General features: G+C 35.9%; 1 protein-coding gene across 6 annotated transcripts in view; it reads left to right on the top strand.

The window, feature by feature from the left end:
• Positions 1-17,276, top strand: part of LOC133532386 (segmentation protein cap'n'collar-like) — a 191,274-nt gene that overhangs the window by 147,894 nt on the left and 26,104 nt on the right. For 5 of the 6 annotated variants that reach the window (XM_061871001.1, XM_061871000.1, XM_061870996.1 and 2 more), the window contains 4 exons: positions 2,926-3,035; positions 3,593-3,684; positions 4,530-4,606; positions 6,134-6,236. In XM_061871001.1, the coding sequence (XP_061726985.1) occupies positions 2,926-3,035; positions 3,593-3,684; positions 4,530-4,606; positions 6,134-6,236 (382 nt within the window). The remainder of the gene's footprint in view (positions 1-2,925; positions 3,036-3,592; positions 3,685-4,529; positions 4,607-6,133; positions 6,237-17,276) is intronic. The other variant, XM_061870999.1, reaches the window with a different exon arrangement.

The raw sequence follows: 17,276 nt of genomic DNA, 5'->3' as shown, positions 1-17,276 counted from the left end.
GAGCAAGCATATTTTAAATTTGAAGATGGGCAAAGGCCAATGCTAAATGTTCCATTTGATTATCTATCAAGCGAACTTTGTATCAAACGTAATTATTTAAAAAAAATAGCACTTGCATGTAATTTAAATTAGAGGCATTGCTTACACGGTAAAATAAGGTTCACCCGATAGAAAATCGAATCGAAAATTTGTAATTTCGTACAGTCAGCGTCAAATACTTTGTAGCAGTAAAAGTGGCACCATACTAAATATATGGTACACCGAACTATTTGACTACTTTGTTTGCTACAAAGTATTTGACGCTGACTGTACCTAAGTAAAACTTAAAATGTCTGGCGTTAAGAAAAAATGGTACTATTTTATTCAGACTAAAATACACGATTAAGTACGACGATTCATTCTATAAAACTCGAAAAAACAAACAAACTCGTGCCCAAACGAATGTAAGTGCTAAACAAACTGTACGTGGAACCCTTTACTTTAAAATTAAAAAAAGAACACTCGACATTTCTCAATGAAGTATTGACAGGTGTGTCAAACACCGTTTTAAAAAGAAATGTAAGGCATTTTCCGTGTTTATGGTAATGAGTTTTTTAATTATTTGTACACACGAGTGACATGGAAATCTTACACTGTTTAAAATGGACGAATTAATTTTAATTTTATTATGGATGTTTAGAAATACTTGAGGCTAGTTATTTCTTTAGGAGGGATCATTTTAACAGCGGTTTATTATTAGATAAGAAATGTATTACCGAAAGCAGTATTTCGTACAAAAAACCGCTTAAATATTTTAATATAAAGCACAATCCACACGTTCCTACATGAAGAATACTAATCTCTATGGTTCCTGAAAAAATTAACAATGACATGAACATTATCCATTTCTGTTTTTTTTTTAGAGAAACGGATTACATTTATTTTTCGAGAGGTTGGTGCTTTATAGGTAAAAAGGAATGAATAATATTTCTGAGTAGGGTAATTCTCTAATTTAAAGCTATGAATTATACACTGGCTAGGGCAAGCCACTTTTCTCAGTAGAAAAAGGCGGCGAATTGGTAAAATGTAAGCCCTAAGGATCAATCTTCCATACAAATCTTGTATTTCGCGCATTTTCTACTGACAAAATTGGCTTGCCAGAGTATAAAATGCAGGTATTTTTTGGATTGTGTAATAGTACAGAATGTCACTTGGCTTTAAGTCCGCCATTTGAACATTGTATTGTATGCGGCAAAGTTAAAATATATGCTTTGTAAAAAAAATAGCGATTAACATTTCTAAATCTATCTCCATAATCGCCTGATGATCTTCGGTCAACAAATGAAGATCAACAGTTGCTTACGAATATTTACCGCGAAAATAGTAAACAAACACACGCGCTTCCGAGTCAATATTAACAAAGCAAACAAAATGGCGGACACACAAGATGGCGGTAACGGTCGCTTTTCGAATTTTACTGCAACACGTTCGATCGCGGATATACGTGAAATCTCTCCGCTACTTACAAATTATGAAGTTTTACTGTTTTAATATATTTTCGAAAAGTTTTACGCAAGATCTGAGATTAAAATAATATAATAGATTCGTAACACCAATGATTTTTGGGGTTAACATTTAATGGGGATAATTAGAATGTATACTTAAATAATATAATTATGTAGGTAGGTAATTTTTGGCTAGACACAATTGTTTTTTTGTCTATTGTTTCGGGTATACATACAATTATATTAGATACAATATTCCATATAATATACATATACTGTAGTTTTTTTAAGTCATAAAGTCTGACTAAGCTGATTTTACATCTTAGCAACGACCAACATGGCATTTCGTCAAATGTATGTATATTCGTGGCGCCGTTACAAGTAGTCATTTGGCACGCGAATGCAGAGTTAACTTAAATGAACTCTATAATTGTGAGCTGTAGACCTTGAGAACCCCCATGGCTCCGTCATTTTGAAAAAAAAAACAAACTGAATCGACAATTTTATATATTTAATCATTTAACCTGCTCACAAAAATCATGAGAATCGGTTGAGAATTACGACCTGCGGAGGAGAACATCCAGACATACGAAAACATTGTTGCAAACGGAGACCTTCGCTAACGCTCGGTCAATTATCCAATCTGCTCACAAACTTTCACGAGAATCTGTTGAAAAAAGCTACCTGTAGTCGAGAACATGTGGACATAAGAAATAATTTTTGCCCAAGCTGAAAGGAGGACCTTTCTTTTCGCTCGGTCAATTACATGTCATTAGGCTAATCAGAAGATATAACCATGCTTTATGTAGTAGGATAACAAGGCCGAAGGAAATTGTGATCATAAACTTTCACCGTACGCGCAGATTATAATTATACCCCTGCTATAAGTATCAGGCATTTATAGACGAGTTATAATAGTTTTACGACTCTTCAACAATGTTACATAAAGAGATATATCAAATTTGCCTGTTACTTAGGGCCTATTTCACAATGTCCAAGTAAAGTATTGGATATAGCTATTTAACAAATAAATGAACTGCCAGATAAAACTTCCTATAAAACGTTAGCACTTTAGCTACCAGTCAAACTGATTTGAAGATTGTGAAACGCCAACGATGACTATATTCGTCAGATAAGTGGCAAGTAGCTTATTCAGGTCTTTTCTTGGACAGTAAAACAAGCCCTTAGTGGCAAATAGGGTAGACTAGGCGAATCAGAACAGACTAAAAAAACTGTTACCGAAACATTATTTTAATGCCGAAACCGAAATTTAGACCGGACACTATAAATACAGTTTCGGCGTGGCAGAAAGATTCGGCAGTATTTAGCCGAAACCGAGCCTTCGTAACTACTATATAAATAGTCAGATGGCTAAGCGCTCAGTTCCGCCTTCTTACCTATGCTATATACCCGTAAAGATTCACGGTTTCCATGCTTCCAGTCGCTGATGCGGACCATGTCGGTGGAGCAGCGGTGGCAGGACCTGGCATCGCTGCTGACCATACCCCCGCCGCCCGAGCAGTACCAGCACTACCAACACCACAACATCAGGTCAGTAATTTACTGATGACTGTACCGCGCACTCCAGTACTTATCATCCTTACTTACTTCACTGGCTCAGTGACGCCACTCAGCCTTATCCTGCGCAACTTCACGCCAGTTGGGTATTCCGAGGGCGAACAGGTATTTTAGGACACTCCAGCAGTATCTGGGACGCCCAGGCGGACGTTTTCCACACGGATGCCCCACATACGCTCTAATAGTTGAGGGGTAGCAGTTTTGCCGGAGTTAACGAGATCCCTGGTACCAATTATTCTAAGCTCTACTCCAACAATTTCTAGGACCTGTCAACGAATGACAATATGGCAGACGAATATTTGAAATTTCACCGTATTTAAGAAATAAATCGCTTAAAATTTTGTATTTTCTTCGCAAGTGTCATGAAAAACAGTGTGTGTAACTCCGGGGGAGGAATATTGCAAAACTTCACTTACCCCACTTCGTTTCACAATGTACTTTTGTAAAGAAAACCAGTACCGAGAGCACTCCCTAAAACCTACCCTGTTTTGTCAACTGTTGTGTAATGAAATGTTACGTTTGTGTTACAGCGCGCATGCTCATGCGCACGGCGCAGGTGGCTATGCGCATAACTACCACGCGCCCATCGCGCCCATCCCCGACAAGCATCCTGACGCTTATGGTGAGTTTTATTAATGTATGGTCCTGATTAAGTCCGGACCCAGGAGGTGGCCATAGGATCTCGGTGATAAAACAACGCAACCTGCCCGTTCAAAGAAAAGTAAAGTTTAAGATAAAAGCTTGTATCATAAATTACATTTTTGAGAAAAAAGCTATTGTTTATAAAAAGCGCTGGTAGCCTAGCGTTAAGAGCGCGCGACTTTTTAATCCAGAGGTCGCGGGTTCAAACCCGGGCTCGTACCAATGAGTTTTCCGGAACTTAAGTACGCTTTCCCGCGGAGGAAGACATCGTAATGGAACTGGACTATATCTCAATAAGGCCTAACTTCCCCTCTGAAGGTCATCGCTTTCATAAAAAACTATTGCCTATGCCAATTCCTGGGACCCCAGGCTTCCATAAGTCGTGGCGAAAAGCCGGATAATGTTTTTACAGTACATATGGTGCTACTTTACCGCACTAGTGCGAAAATTAGCATATTACGTTACTGTGTCGGACATTTAAAGGGCCATATGTACTGTAAAACGTTGTACGATACATGTGCGAATAGGTAATACGCAACTCGTGTCGATTTAAAACACTCCCTTCGGTCGTGTTTTAATTTATCGCCACTCGTTTCGAATTTCCTATTTTTCGCACTTGTATCGTAATGTACTATTACGTCTATTACAGTACATATGGTGCTACTATCCCGCACGCGTGCGGGAATGAGCACTTTCCGTGCATATGTCGAAACTTTAAAGGTAATTCGCAACTCGAGTCGATTCGAGTCGAGTCGATCACCACTCGTTGCGAATTTCCTATTTTCTGCACTTGTATCGTAAATAACTATTTTATTTGTGTTGCAGGCGCGGCAGCCACGCCGCTCGAGGGCGCCTACAAGGCGGAAACACATCATCCACAGCATGACAACATCTACTACCAGGTACACCACACACAAGGATCATAGTGGGAACAAGTTGTCAAGTTGTTGTAAAATTGAACAAACTTGGATTGTAAATATAATTACATAAGGTTCAAATAGGGAGTAATACTGCAATGTTCTGCCACCAGAGAGCAGCACTATCACATATTCTAAACCATAGAGTAACTTATACATACTATGCCTTAAACGGTTTTTTGAGAAGTTTTCACAATGACATTGCATCAAGACGGTTTGTTTACGTAGGTCTATCGAGAAACGCGAAAATCTAAATTTCGTTATTTGCCTCTTTATCGCTCGAATAGGCAAGAGTGATAGAGGCAGATAATGAAACTTCGATTTTCGTATTTGCGGTAGGCCCTGAGTTTGTTCTAGAGACGCCCCCTGCGCAGAGTTTTGCGTAATATCCCCTATTTCTTTAATTTTATTATTATTATCAACTTCTCCCCGCCGTATTATAATAACAAAACGGAACTTAATCGCATATAATTAAGTTTAAAATTTACCTCCGACGTTTCGAGAACACCGTTGTCCCCGTGGTCTCGGAGAAGAATAGCTAAATTTGACATCAAAATCTTCTAGTTGCGCGAGTTTATCGAACTACCCGCACTTGGTTTTGTTTATTAACCATGAATCTAGTATTAAGTATGTATTGGGCATGAGTGGTAGGGGGAACTGACAGAATAGGATAGTCTTATGAATCTTTCAGTAGGAGTAGCAGAGAAAGCGCTATTATTAATAAATATTTGTCACAGTTTAATTTTTTTTCCCCACCGTAAATTTTAGTATGGTTTATGGTGGGCAACAAATAACCCGACCAAATTACGGAGGTTTTTTGGTATGTAGTCAGGAATGTCAAAACGTGTTTTTAATTTTGCCGTATTGCGTATGTTCTGTCTCTCACGGGCGCACGCGTATAGCACATCTTCCTACCTACCATCTATGTTATCTATGTTTTGTACACTACCTAATCTAGATATGTCATAATGTCACACTCCCGGACGTCAGCGTCTAGTCAACTCTATGGCTGCTGCTCGATGCAACTTTGGCGCAACTGCGCAGCGACGCCATTTTCCGTAGCACTGACTAAAAAGACAATAGATATACTCCGCAGAGCATACACAATGTGAAAATATTTATATGAAAACTTTGAAATGAATCCGGAGGCAGGAAATGAATTCCGATTGCAAAATAATTTGAATCACTGATTATTACGCAAATTTAACTGTGCCCGCAGGATAACTAATACTTTTTTTTCTCCATACATGATTGACCCACACTAATAATTAAGTAATGTTAAATCCATAAGTTTATTCAATTGCCAAGTACGGCTGTATCCATTACCGTCGGGGAAGGTGTTAAAACAATTGAAAACGTATTACTTAACCCTTTGAACGCCATGTCTTTTTGATATAACACTGCATAAATAAATTTAAACGGCAACCGTGCATGACTGTGGAGTTCTTTGGCGGACGAACGGGTTAATGAAAGAATAAAAATAAATACTTATTTTATATTTTATTCGTGTAGAATGGAACTGGTGAGATGCCGCCCCCTCCCGCGTCGGATGGCTTCCTGCAGTCCATCCTCAACGACGAGGACCTGCAGCTCATGGACATGGCGATGAACGAAGGTCAGTCACTTTACTAATAAGAGTTAAAAATAAAACCTTGCCGGTACTGGTACAGTAAAATTAAAATAAGTACAGCTAGCGCCATCTATGTTTGATTTTGAAAACTCAATGTCAGTTAATTCGAATTAAATATACATGTAACTCCGTATAAGATAAATAAAGGATAAGAAAAAAACGTGCCTCGAAAAATCAAGGAAAGTGTATGCTCGAATAGATGGCGATATACCTTTGGCCTATGCTCGAGCAGATGGCGACACCGTTTGATATTTAACACATATCAGTGAAAGAGCATAGAGTCAAATACTAATATGTCATTCTAAGAGTTTTAGTCCTGTGTCGACAGATGGCAGTAAATTTAGTTGACTACAAAAATTACTGTGTAAATACGCTTCATACTAAATTTCCTTTGTCCGAATCAAATCAAAGATTCCGAGTTTGACAGCTGAAGAAAATGAGGTTGACTTTTCATACTTCAACTTTTGACAGCCAGAGTTACCGCATAATGTACAGAGCCGTACAGTTGCAAAAGTTCTCAGTGATTTCAAGAAAATTTCATTAGAAATTAAGGAAACCTTCAATTCGGAAAAGGATAATTTTTATCTCCTTATAATTGACTGAAATTTTTCAATGCGGATATTTCGCAATTTTGGAAACTTGGCGACAGCACATCAGTATTCGGTATTGTTTTGTGGAGATAGTTGTCGAATACGCCACCTAGCGGCTATAGCCTGAAATAATCGCACTGCATAGCTGGCTATAGTAAGCGCCACCTAGACCGTACGCGTGGAACTAATTTGGCTTAGATGGGAGTCATTAGGTAGCGCCATCTCTGTCCGTGAACCTGGAAACTTATTAACTTTTGGTCGTGATTAAGATTGCTAAGTCAATTTCTTTATTGTTGGTTATATGTCGGTAATACAGATGTTCTGAATAGTTATCCATTATAACCTACCTTCCAAGTGTAAAATATTCATAAATTACATGCGATATAAAAATGGTTAACATAATTCATGAACATATATAATAATTAAAACATAACAATAACATACAGTAATTTAACATAAGATAACACTTCATTGCATGTCACAAACGAGATCCCGCTATAAAATTACCCTATAATTGAATTTAAATGGCAAAATTACCATTAGAAAAATATTTTATTTATTTATTTATGTTGTTGTATTTTGTTTTGGGCGATTATAACCCTAAAGGACTAGTTTATGATATTTTTTTGTATCTCAATATTTTATAACATCCCGTTCTAAGGTTACAAATGTTTTACGTACTGATTTTTTCTAATTAGGAATGATAATAACAAGTGAATAACAACTAAATATTCCCTAACATTCGTATTCGCATTCGGGCATTCGTATCCTGGACATTTGGATTCGTATTCGCGAATGAGAAGAATGCTCCATTTGTGATACCATGTAGTACATACCAAGAACACATAGGTATAGATTTCTAAAACCATAACTCTTCCCGTAGACGAGTAAATAGAGGTATTGAAGACTTAATTGTTTACGTTACTAACAACGACTAAAATCAAATAAAAAACTTGCTCATTGTCATTACTAAGCATTTCTTGGTAATCGTAAAAAGAGATAACTGATCATTTATTGTTTACACTATTGACAACGACTAAAATCAAATAAAAAACTCACACGCAGTCTTTACTGTGTATTTCTTGCTAATTGTAAAACGAGATAGTTGATAATTTATTGTTTACACTATTAACAACGATTGAAATAAAATAAAAAAACTTGCACGTAGTCTTTACTGTCTATTTCTTGCTTATCGTAAAAAGAGATAGTTGATCACTTATTGTTTACATTACTGACATCGACTAATTTTAAATTAAAAACTTGCACATATTCATTACTATGAATTTCTCGCTAGTCGTAAAAAGAGATAATTGATACTCGTAACTTGTTGTTTATACTACTGACAACGACTAAAATTATAAAAAACCATGTTCATTGTCATTACTAAGCGTTTCTCGCTAATCGTAAAAATAGATATTTGATATCTTATTGTTTACACTATTGACAACGACTAAAATCAAATAAAAAAACTTGTTCATTGTCATTACTATGCATTTCTCTGTAATATATGGGCCGTGTACCTCAAAAAACCTTATCATTAGGAATCAGACCAATTTTATTTATTTCCATATCTATAATAAATAAAGATTAAATGATTACGGTAGATAATGCCCCGAACAACAGAATTAACTGATATAAAAATGTATATTATTGAATATAAATATTGACAAGTCATACCTTTCCAACCAAATTTCGAACCTTTTGCTATAATCTCAGTGTTTTTGATGACTTGCAGATTGTTTACCGGATACATATTATCTGTTATAATCGGATTGTCACATGATAAAGAGTCATGGCATTGACAAGTTTTTTAACTAAGTTTTTATATGAAATATAGGTCAATGAACTTAGAAAAAAAAATGTGGAATGGTGCTCCCACATTGGCTGTTATAAAATGTTACATAACGTGTTTCATTCGACGAAAACAGGAAGACGGACAACGTTAATACAAAACCGCGTTTCTTCAATATTCAGCGCCATCTATTGAACGGAGGTTGAGTTAGTTTCACCAGATGTCTAAAAGCCGAACAAAATGGATGGAACTGAGAACTGCTTCAAAAAACTCGCAATCGCCCCCCGCGCGACCCTTATTTTTTGTTTCTTTATAATTTCCTGGCTTTACCCTCTTAATTGGCGCTGCAGAACCCAGATCCGAAACCGAGGTCCAAACGCCAAACAAAATAGTTGGAACTGAGAACTGCGTTAGTGACGCCATCTGGCAATATTGCCAGCCTTCTTATTTTATTTGTCCATGATAACTACTTAATTTTATAACAAAAAGATAATAAAATTGTCGAACTTAACGACCGTCGCGTTGAAACAAACGTTTGTACAGCATTCTCTTACAAACTTATGTCATTCAACCATTCATTACACAAAACCGCTTTTAACCGGTAACACCCGCCAGCCATCTTGAATCAGCTGTCAGTTTACTTAGACGATATTACGCTTTTAATATTTAAAATGAGCATAATTTGACCAAAAAAATAATATAAATTGAATCTAATTACTAAGATATTAAAGTAGAAGTTTGAACGTATGATTTTGTAATAAATCTTCATAGTGAGGTAATAACAATGTACGGGTTATGTTTCTACAAATAAGAAATGTACGATAAGGTTTTACTTACTAGTTTAACATCTAGTCAAGGGCGTTTGTCATGTTATCTAGATTCTAGATGGGCACGTACGGCCCGCGCTCAGAGGAGAGGAGCTCTAAGCAGGTTGGTGGGCCCTTTGGCGCAGGAGGAGAAAAAGGGCCAAAATTAGGGTTTGCACGATGGCTCTGTAATGTATGGAAAGATCTGTGAATCCGGATGATTTCATACATTTCGTATCTGGATTGCAAACAGTAGTCAAAATTAAAATTTGATATTAGCGCCTTTTTCCACTGACAAGTTGAGTGTGTTTCAGTATAGTTTTCGTGAAGTAATATTGAAATTTCATAAGTATAGTTATTTTATATTTACTCATCTCTGGTCTTACTTCGCCATATACCTAGAGTTGCTATCTTAGTCCGATACATTTTCTGGTAATATTAATCTAACTTTAATCCTTTATAATGCATAAGTGTGTCAGAAATTATGCAACATTACAGCTTATCACTTTGAAATTAAGTTTAAAATCAGTGTATCTTCTGTGAAGCCAAGGATCCGTGTGGCAACCTAATCTACTACAGATTAGGTTGCTACACGGATCCTTGGTTCCTAAGTGAGCTTTCACCAAATGCCGAGTCAACACTAGGATTGCTAGCAAGATCATGAAATTGATGAACTTATATCTTTTACCTAGTTTACATGACTATAGTCAGACCAAGATAAGTTGGCAGCGGTTTTGACAGCCCAGACAGTGCAAGTGTTATTTTAAAACAAACCAAGTGTCAAACTTGCTGGGGTATCAAAATTGTTGCCAACTTAGCATGGTCTGATTCTAGGCTCAGGACTGCTTCGTCCACAATCCTATTTCGTCACCTTTTCAAATCGTCCACAATGCCATGTCGTCAGCATACAATTCCTATATCGTCACCTTCCTTTCGTCCACATTACTATTTTGACTAAAGCCCCAGATCGTCTACATTCCCATTTCCCATTCGACTACCTCCTATAAATAAGACAAATAAAATAAATAAATAATATTATAGGACATTATTACACAAATTGACTAAAGTCCCACAGTAAGCTCAATAAGGCTTGTGTTGAGGGTACTTAGACAACGATATATATAATATATAAATACTTAAATACATAGAAAACACCCATGACTCAGGAACAAATATCCATGCTCATCACACAAATAAATGCCCTTACCAGGATTTGAACCCGGGACCATCAGCTTCGTAGACAAATAAGACGCTTTTCATTTACTTTTGCATTGCTTCTTTTTACAACTGCAAGTTTTGTTTGTCCTGTCATTTTGACCTCCACCAATGCGAGCACTTTGACCATATAGGAATGTGGACAAGGTAGGAAAGTGACGATAGAGGAATGTTGACGAATCAGAACAGTGGGCCATATGACAATAATGACAAGTTAAGAAGGTGACGAAATAGGATCGTGGACGAAGCGGTTCTGAGCCCATTACTGCATAATAATCTATTCCGTCCATACCTTTATAAAACCGGGCATTCTAAATTTTCTAGCAATTTTGGCGTAGTATTAAAGGATTTGATAAAAAAATTTTAGAGATAATATTATTATCTAGGTTCATATTACTGTTATTAACTCTAATTAATCATTCCTTATGACGTATATATGGCAGTTATATCAACGTTTTACGGCTTTCATGTTTTTCAATAATATTGACTTGCGGATACACTTATTGTTCACCCAAGATGTCATGCGACTGTTTCCCAACCAGATATGATAATGATCTGTGACAGGTACATGTGTACTTTGATCTTTTTAGTTTGAGCGCAAACAAAGCAGTTTGTTTTTTCATTTCTCATGCTCCGAAAGAGCGTCATTGTTGTTCTATGAGGTGTGCAGAAAGTAATACGTTTCTGAACTAACGCTACTTTCCGAGTACGATTTTTTTTAATTTGGATTTAAATGAATTTTTAATACAATTTCCATTCTGATATTTAACTCCCCATTCCATAAATAACGATACTTTTACCTAAATTGTTAGTTGAAGTACCCTCAACTCAAGAAATACTATGGAAGTTTATACTTATACTCTGTATTTTTAGGTATTTAAAAAAAGGTAAACAAAATCTACCCTCAGATGGTTCCTTAAGCCAGTTGAGGGTAGATGAAAACATTACACGATCAAATAATGTAGGTCAAAGTCAGGTCGTTTAGTGACAGATCCAGGCGGCATTGTATATGGTTGGTTAACCAATAAAAGTTATAACTACCCGAAAATGTACAAATTGTTTGTTTACTTTTATTTAAATACCTAAATATACAGAGTATAGTAATGTTTTTTTTAAACATATATATTTTACTTTTTTCGTATTTGAAAAAAATAGTGGAGGCATCATTTCAGCCACGGACTATTGGCGTTTCTCACTGCGTTCGAGCGCCAAACAATATCGACCCAAATGAGTGCCTTTCATCCCTTGAATAACAATCAACTTTTTATTCAAAATTCAAAATTTTATTCTGCAAGTAGGCCTCAAGGGCTCTTTTACAAGTCAATACAACATTTACAGTAACATCATATAGTGACATGAAAAATACATAATTATAAATTGACTATGGACAATACTTTAATCGTGGACATAAATATCATCCGGCTAGCTAACTTTGTCAGTAGAAAAAGGCACGTAATTCATAATTTGTATGGGAGATCAATCCTTCGTGCCTTTTTTTAAAAATTTGCCGCCCCATTCCACAGAAAAAATTGGCTTGCGAGAGTATAGATTTCGAACTGAGTACCTACTTCGATAAAAAAAAGTGTGTCCGAAAAAGAAGGCGAACTAGAAGATGGCATCTCGTTCTGATTAAGGGAGCAATGACGTCATTAGAAAAATAAATATTATAGGAACATTCTTACACAAATTGACTAAGTCCCACAGTAAGCTCAAAAAGACTTGTATTGTGGGTACTCAGACAACAATATATACAATATACAAATACATAGAATAATAAATGCGAAAGTATACTCTATCTGTTTGTCATCTCGTCACGCTTAAACCGCTGACCCGATGTAGATGAAAGTTGGTATTGAGATAATTTGAAGCCCTGAGAAGGACATGGGATAGTTTTTATCAATCATCATCATACGCAGACGAAGTCGCGGGCATATAGTTCTCAATAATTTATGACACAGTCCTATAATGTAATCCTCTCTTTCGGACCGATTTCTCTTGTTTCCTTTCCTCCTACGGCCCAAGGTCCTACCTGTAGTACTTATTCAGTTCGATGAAATTAAAATTATTTTAAATTGGAATCTAGTTGCATTTCTTTTGTTTCGTTCAGTTTTCTATCAAAACCAAATCAACTCTATTCCCTACACAATAGATTCAAATTTCAGTGGCAAATTTCGGATATTTCATTTGTATGGCTGGGCCTTTGCTATGATCAGCTGTCTTGCTCGCTGATAAGGGACAAAATTGATTAGCAAAATAACTGCCAGTGCTATCCGGTTCTATGCCCAGCGAGCTGCAGAAGTGCGGTATGCGTTTTATAAATTAATTCTATAAAGTGGGTACTTTTGCAACTGTTCCGTGACTTCAGCCAAGTCCAGTGAACACTGGTAAAAATCTATAAGTTAGGTTCGTTGACTTAAAAACTTCGTTGGGTTAAAAAAAAATGGGTGGTTAACCTTTACCCAAACAGCTATTTCAACTGTAGATATTACTCAATTTTGCGTTATCACGGTCAACATAAACACACTACCGCTTAGTCACCGCTCGCCGGCCTGTCCACACAGACGTAAATGTAATGTCCAAATTAATTATTACTATTTCAAAGTCGTATTTGAGGTCGATACAAAAATAGACGTAAATAATCCTTTTGTGTGTAAACTGCGTAAACAGACAGTAAACAAGATAGTATTGTTTGCGAGACACCTCTTATAAGTGAGCGCGCAAACGGCAGCCATTTTACTTTTCTCGCGCCGAGTTCTAGACGTTTAGAAAAAAATTAAAGGTGTTTTATCCGAGCGTCTTTGGTTGTTTTGAAAGGATATAGTTTCTTTATTAATTGTCCAACATGGGTGTTTTTTCTTACGTTTACCGCTTATTTGTAATGAATAAGATTGTAAAGTGATTCGCGTAAAACTTTTTAAACAGGCCCTGTGTTTTAAATACTTTATTTTTGACTTTTGAACTTTTTCAAATCGGTTTCGGGTTGGAAATTGTGTTAAATATTCAAAACTCAATTGCTCTATTGCAATTTAAAGACTATTGTAAGTTATATAGACTTTTAAGAAGCGTTACAGCTTCATAACAAGAGTGTTTAATCAAACAACTTGAAAATCTTAAGGGTTGTTTTTACCGAAGTTGCCAAAAAGCCTACATATGACATACTTCCTGAAGCAACGTACTTTGAAGAGTAGAAAGGTGCATACTTCTGAATGTACTTGTTTTTGTCGCTTGTGTTGCGCTCTCCGACGCCCAAGAATAAGCTGCGATTCCCTAACCAAGGTCCCAGTGGCCGTTCTGAAAAGATACAACTATTGTCTCTGGACTTTCAAGTATAGACAATATTACGACCCCGTGTAACTTTCCCGTAAGGGCGCCAAAGATAAGCGAAAATGAGACAAAGGAAAGTCATGTGGCTATTTGCAAAGGTCTTAAGAGATACGCCAGATTGTAATGCTAATATTTGATGATGCCGTCACAGAAATTTCCCTAATTCTATAACAACAGAGAATTAGAAAATAGTTACTATGGATGTTTTGTGTTTCTAAAGAAAGATTATCATAATCCTTGGACTGATAACGATATAGATTGGATCGAAAATATTGAAAGCTATTAGTTGTGTATGTGAAATATAGGAATGAACAGCTTGGTAGGATGTCTGACTGTTGTTTTGTTAAGTGATAGTGTAGAAATAGTAAAGGATTGGAGTGATAACTTGAGATTACGATGGATCTGTCTGTGTCTCCGTTTGCGTACGGCGCTTACCTGCCGCCATTTTTGCCGAGTCACCTGTTGTACCCTGACCCAGTTGAATACTTAAGTTCTTACTACAAATTATATGATGGTAAGTTTTCATTATTAATAAACAAATGTAACGTATTATGTGTATATAGACATATAGTCTGACAATCTACTCAATAGAAAAAGGGTTAACATAAAAATTTTGTACGGGAGATCGAACATTGGCTTGATAATTTTAAATGTTTAAAATTTGCCGCCTAATTTTTTTTATAATTACTTTTAATATATTATAGTTTGATATATCGTTTTTTCGAATAATGTAATAAATGGCATATTACCGTAAGCGTAATACCTAAATAACGGCAAACATAATGCTATTATTATTATAATAGTCATAAGGTATATTTACACTTCGTCTAATATACATTGCCATAATTATTACCTACTCTAAAGTATATTATTTCAATGACATCACATAATTATTTGTGTGGCATAATGAGTGCATGACATAAATGGCCTAAATGGGTTAGGTTAGGTTGGAACTGCGACTCTGCACAAACGAATGACTGGGTTAAAATTCTTTTCGTTGTCTTTTTTTTGTCCCCAAAAAATGTGACGGTCTGCAGCTTTTTGTATGAGATGATATTTTCATTTTTATAAATTTTCATGTAAAATATAACCTATAGCTAGAAAGACATACAATAGAACTCGACTTTTTTATTTATTTGATAGAAGACATATATACAAGCATGGCACAGTGGTCAGAAACAATACAACGATAAGTATTTTGACCCAACTACCTAGCAAAAAAGTGGTTTAGGTAAGGTTTGCACTGCGGCCCCCGCAGAATCAAAAACCTTGAAAAAATAAGTTGGGTTAGGTAGTATGATAATCTGTACTTAATTATACGGCCTGCGTACTACTTGTTATAAAATTTATGCAAAATTATACATTATCATTAAATTAAATAATAATAACATTTAATATTTACTTACTTACTTACTTACTTAAATATGACAAAAGGTACATACAATATATGTATTTATATTTGATAAAATTGTATAAAGTATTACGTTATACAAAAACAGAATATAAAACATGTCTATATACTACTTAAAAATTGTATTACAATAGGCAGTATATCAATGACTGTTTAGATGAAATCACAATATAACAAAAGAAATGTAATATAAAAATTACATTATAACATATAATATTATATCAAATGGCATTATAACAAATATATGATAGATTTTTTATAATTATATGAAGCATTACACACCCGATTTAACGCGTACACGGACAGTCAGTCGAGAGACGTAAATGGAGAGCCTCAAGATATGGCATCACGTCTGTAGCAGATGATTTTTACTTTGACAAAACCGCTATTCCGTCCACAGTTAGTCCACAATTAATCGAATTTGAAATTTAAATGACATAATCGGTCAGGAGTCGACGGTCTACCACTCCAAGTGATAAGGCCATGACGCATACCACGGCACGGCACAGCTGAGGACGTTGCGGCTATAGACGAGATGCCGTATAAAGAACCTCTTCGATGAATGAAGATGTATACAAACTGAGCTGTCTATATGTGACACAACTTTTATCAGTCCGTCCATAGACGTCTTGTATGCGATTTACCAGGGCCCCTAGTGTAAATTTATTTGATCGTGTGACGTGACGTACGCGTTTGCGTTAATTCTCATTTTGTTTGAAATTTAGAAACAGCGCGCCAAGCGGGACGTTTTGGAAACTCAAAATCCCATACAAAATGAGACAACGCAAACGCGTACGTCACGTCTCGCTATCGAATAAATTACACTAGGGGTACAGAATACCATTTCGAGAATGGTGCTGTAACCGTGAACGTGTTAATAAAAAAAAATATGCATACATCGAGGGTGAATCATATCAAGTTTGTTTTTTATTCGCTCTAATTTGGAACATTTGGCCCGTAATAGACTGCCAGTCTGCCACCCTTTTTCTGATTTATTAGTAAGTACTGTGCAACAGAGAGAAAGTTCAAAATGGCGGTGTATTGACACTTTAATCCCTCCTAGCTGGGAAGAAAAGTGCCGCTTTGATCCCTCCTGGCAGGGAAGAAAAAGCCCTTTTTTCGGATGGGTGATGTAAAAAACGATTTCCTTGTTATGGCGTGTCCGCCGCGGCCCTGTGTGGTCTGTTTTAAGTTTTTCTGGGGCAAAATATACCAGTGTGAGTGATTATTTAAATATCGATATCGATAACTTGAGTGTTATCGATATCGATAGCAAGCAATTTATAAATCATAATAAATGTGAGTCATCCTTGAAGTAAATAATATTAATTAAGAGCGTTGGTTCTTTCATTACTGACTTGCAAATCTTTTTTATTGATTCTTATTGAAACTGTAAACATCCGACATCTGACATTGATTCGAATTGTTCTGACAATAATTAAAATTACATCGAATAATAATTCAGTTCATTGTATTGTGAAAACGGTTGTAATACTTAAAAATTACATGATGGTGCCGTCTTACTGTTGAGAAATTATCTTTCAGGAAATATCAGGATTTTTAGGCTGAGATTTTGACAAGATATTCCATTTTTAGGGTTCCGTAGCCAAATGGCAAAAAACGGAACCCTTATAGATTCGTCATGTCCGTCTGTCTGTCCGATTCTGTCACAGCCACTTTTTTCCGAAACTATAAAAGCTATACTGTTCAAACTTGGTAAGTAGATGTATTCTATGAACCGCATTATGATGTTCACACAAAAATAGAAAAAAAACAATAAATTTTGGGGGTTCCCCATACTTAGAACTGAAACTCAAAAAATCTTTTTTCATCAAACTCATACGTGTGGGGTATCTATGGATAGGTCTTTAAAAATGATATTGAGGT

The sequence above is a fragment of the Cydia pomonella genome, chromosome 27 (assembly GCF_033807575.1).
Source record: "Cydia pomonella isolate Wapato2018A chromosome 27, ilCydPomo1, whole genome shotgun sequence".
Taxonomy (NCBI): domain Eukaryota; kingdom Metazoa; phylum Arthropoda; class Insecta; order Lepidoptera; family Tortricidae; genus Cydia; species Cydia pomonella.
Note: the sequence above shows the minus strand (reverse complement) of the source record. Positions and strands in the feature narration are given on the sequence as shown.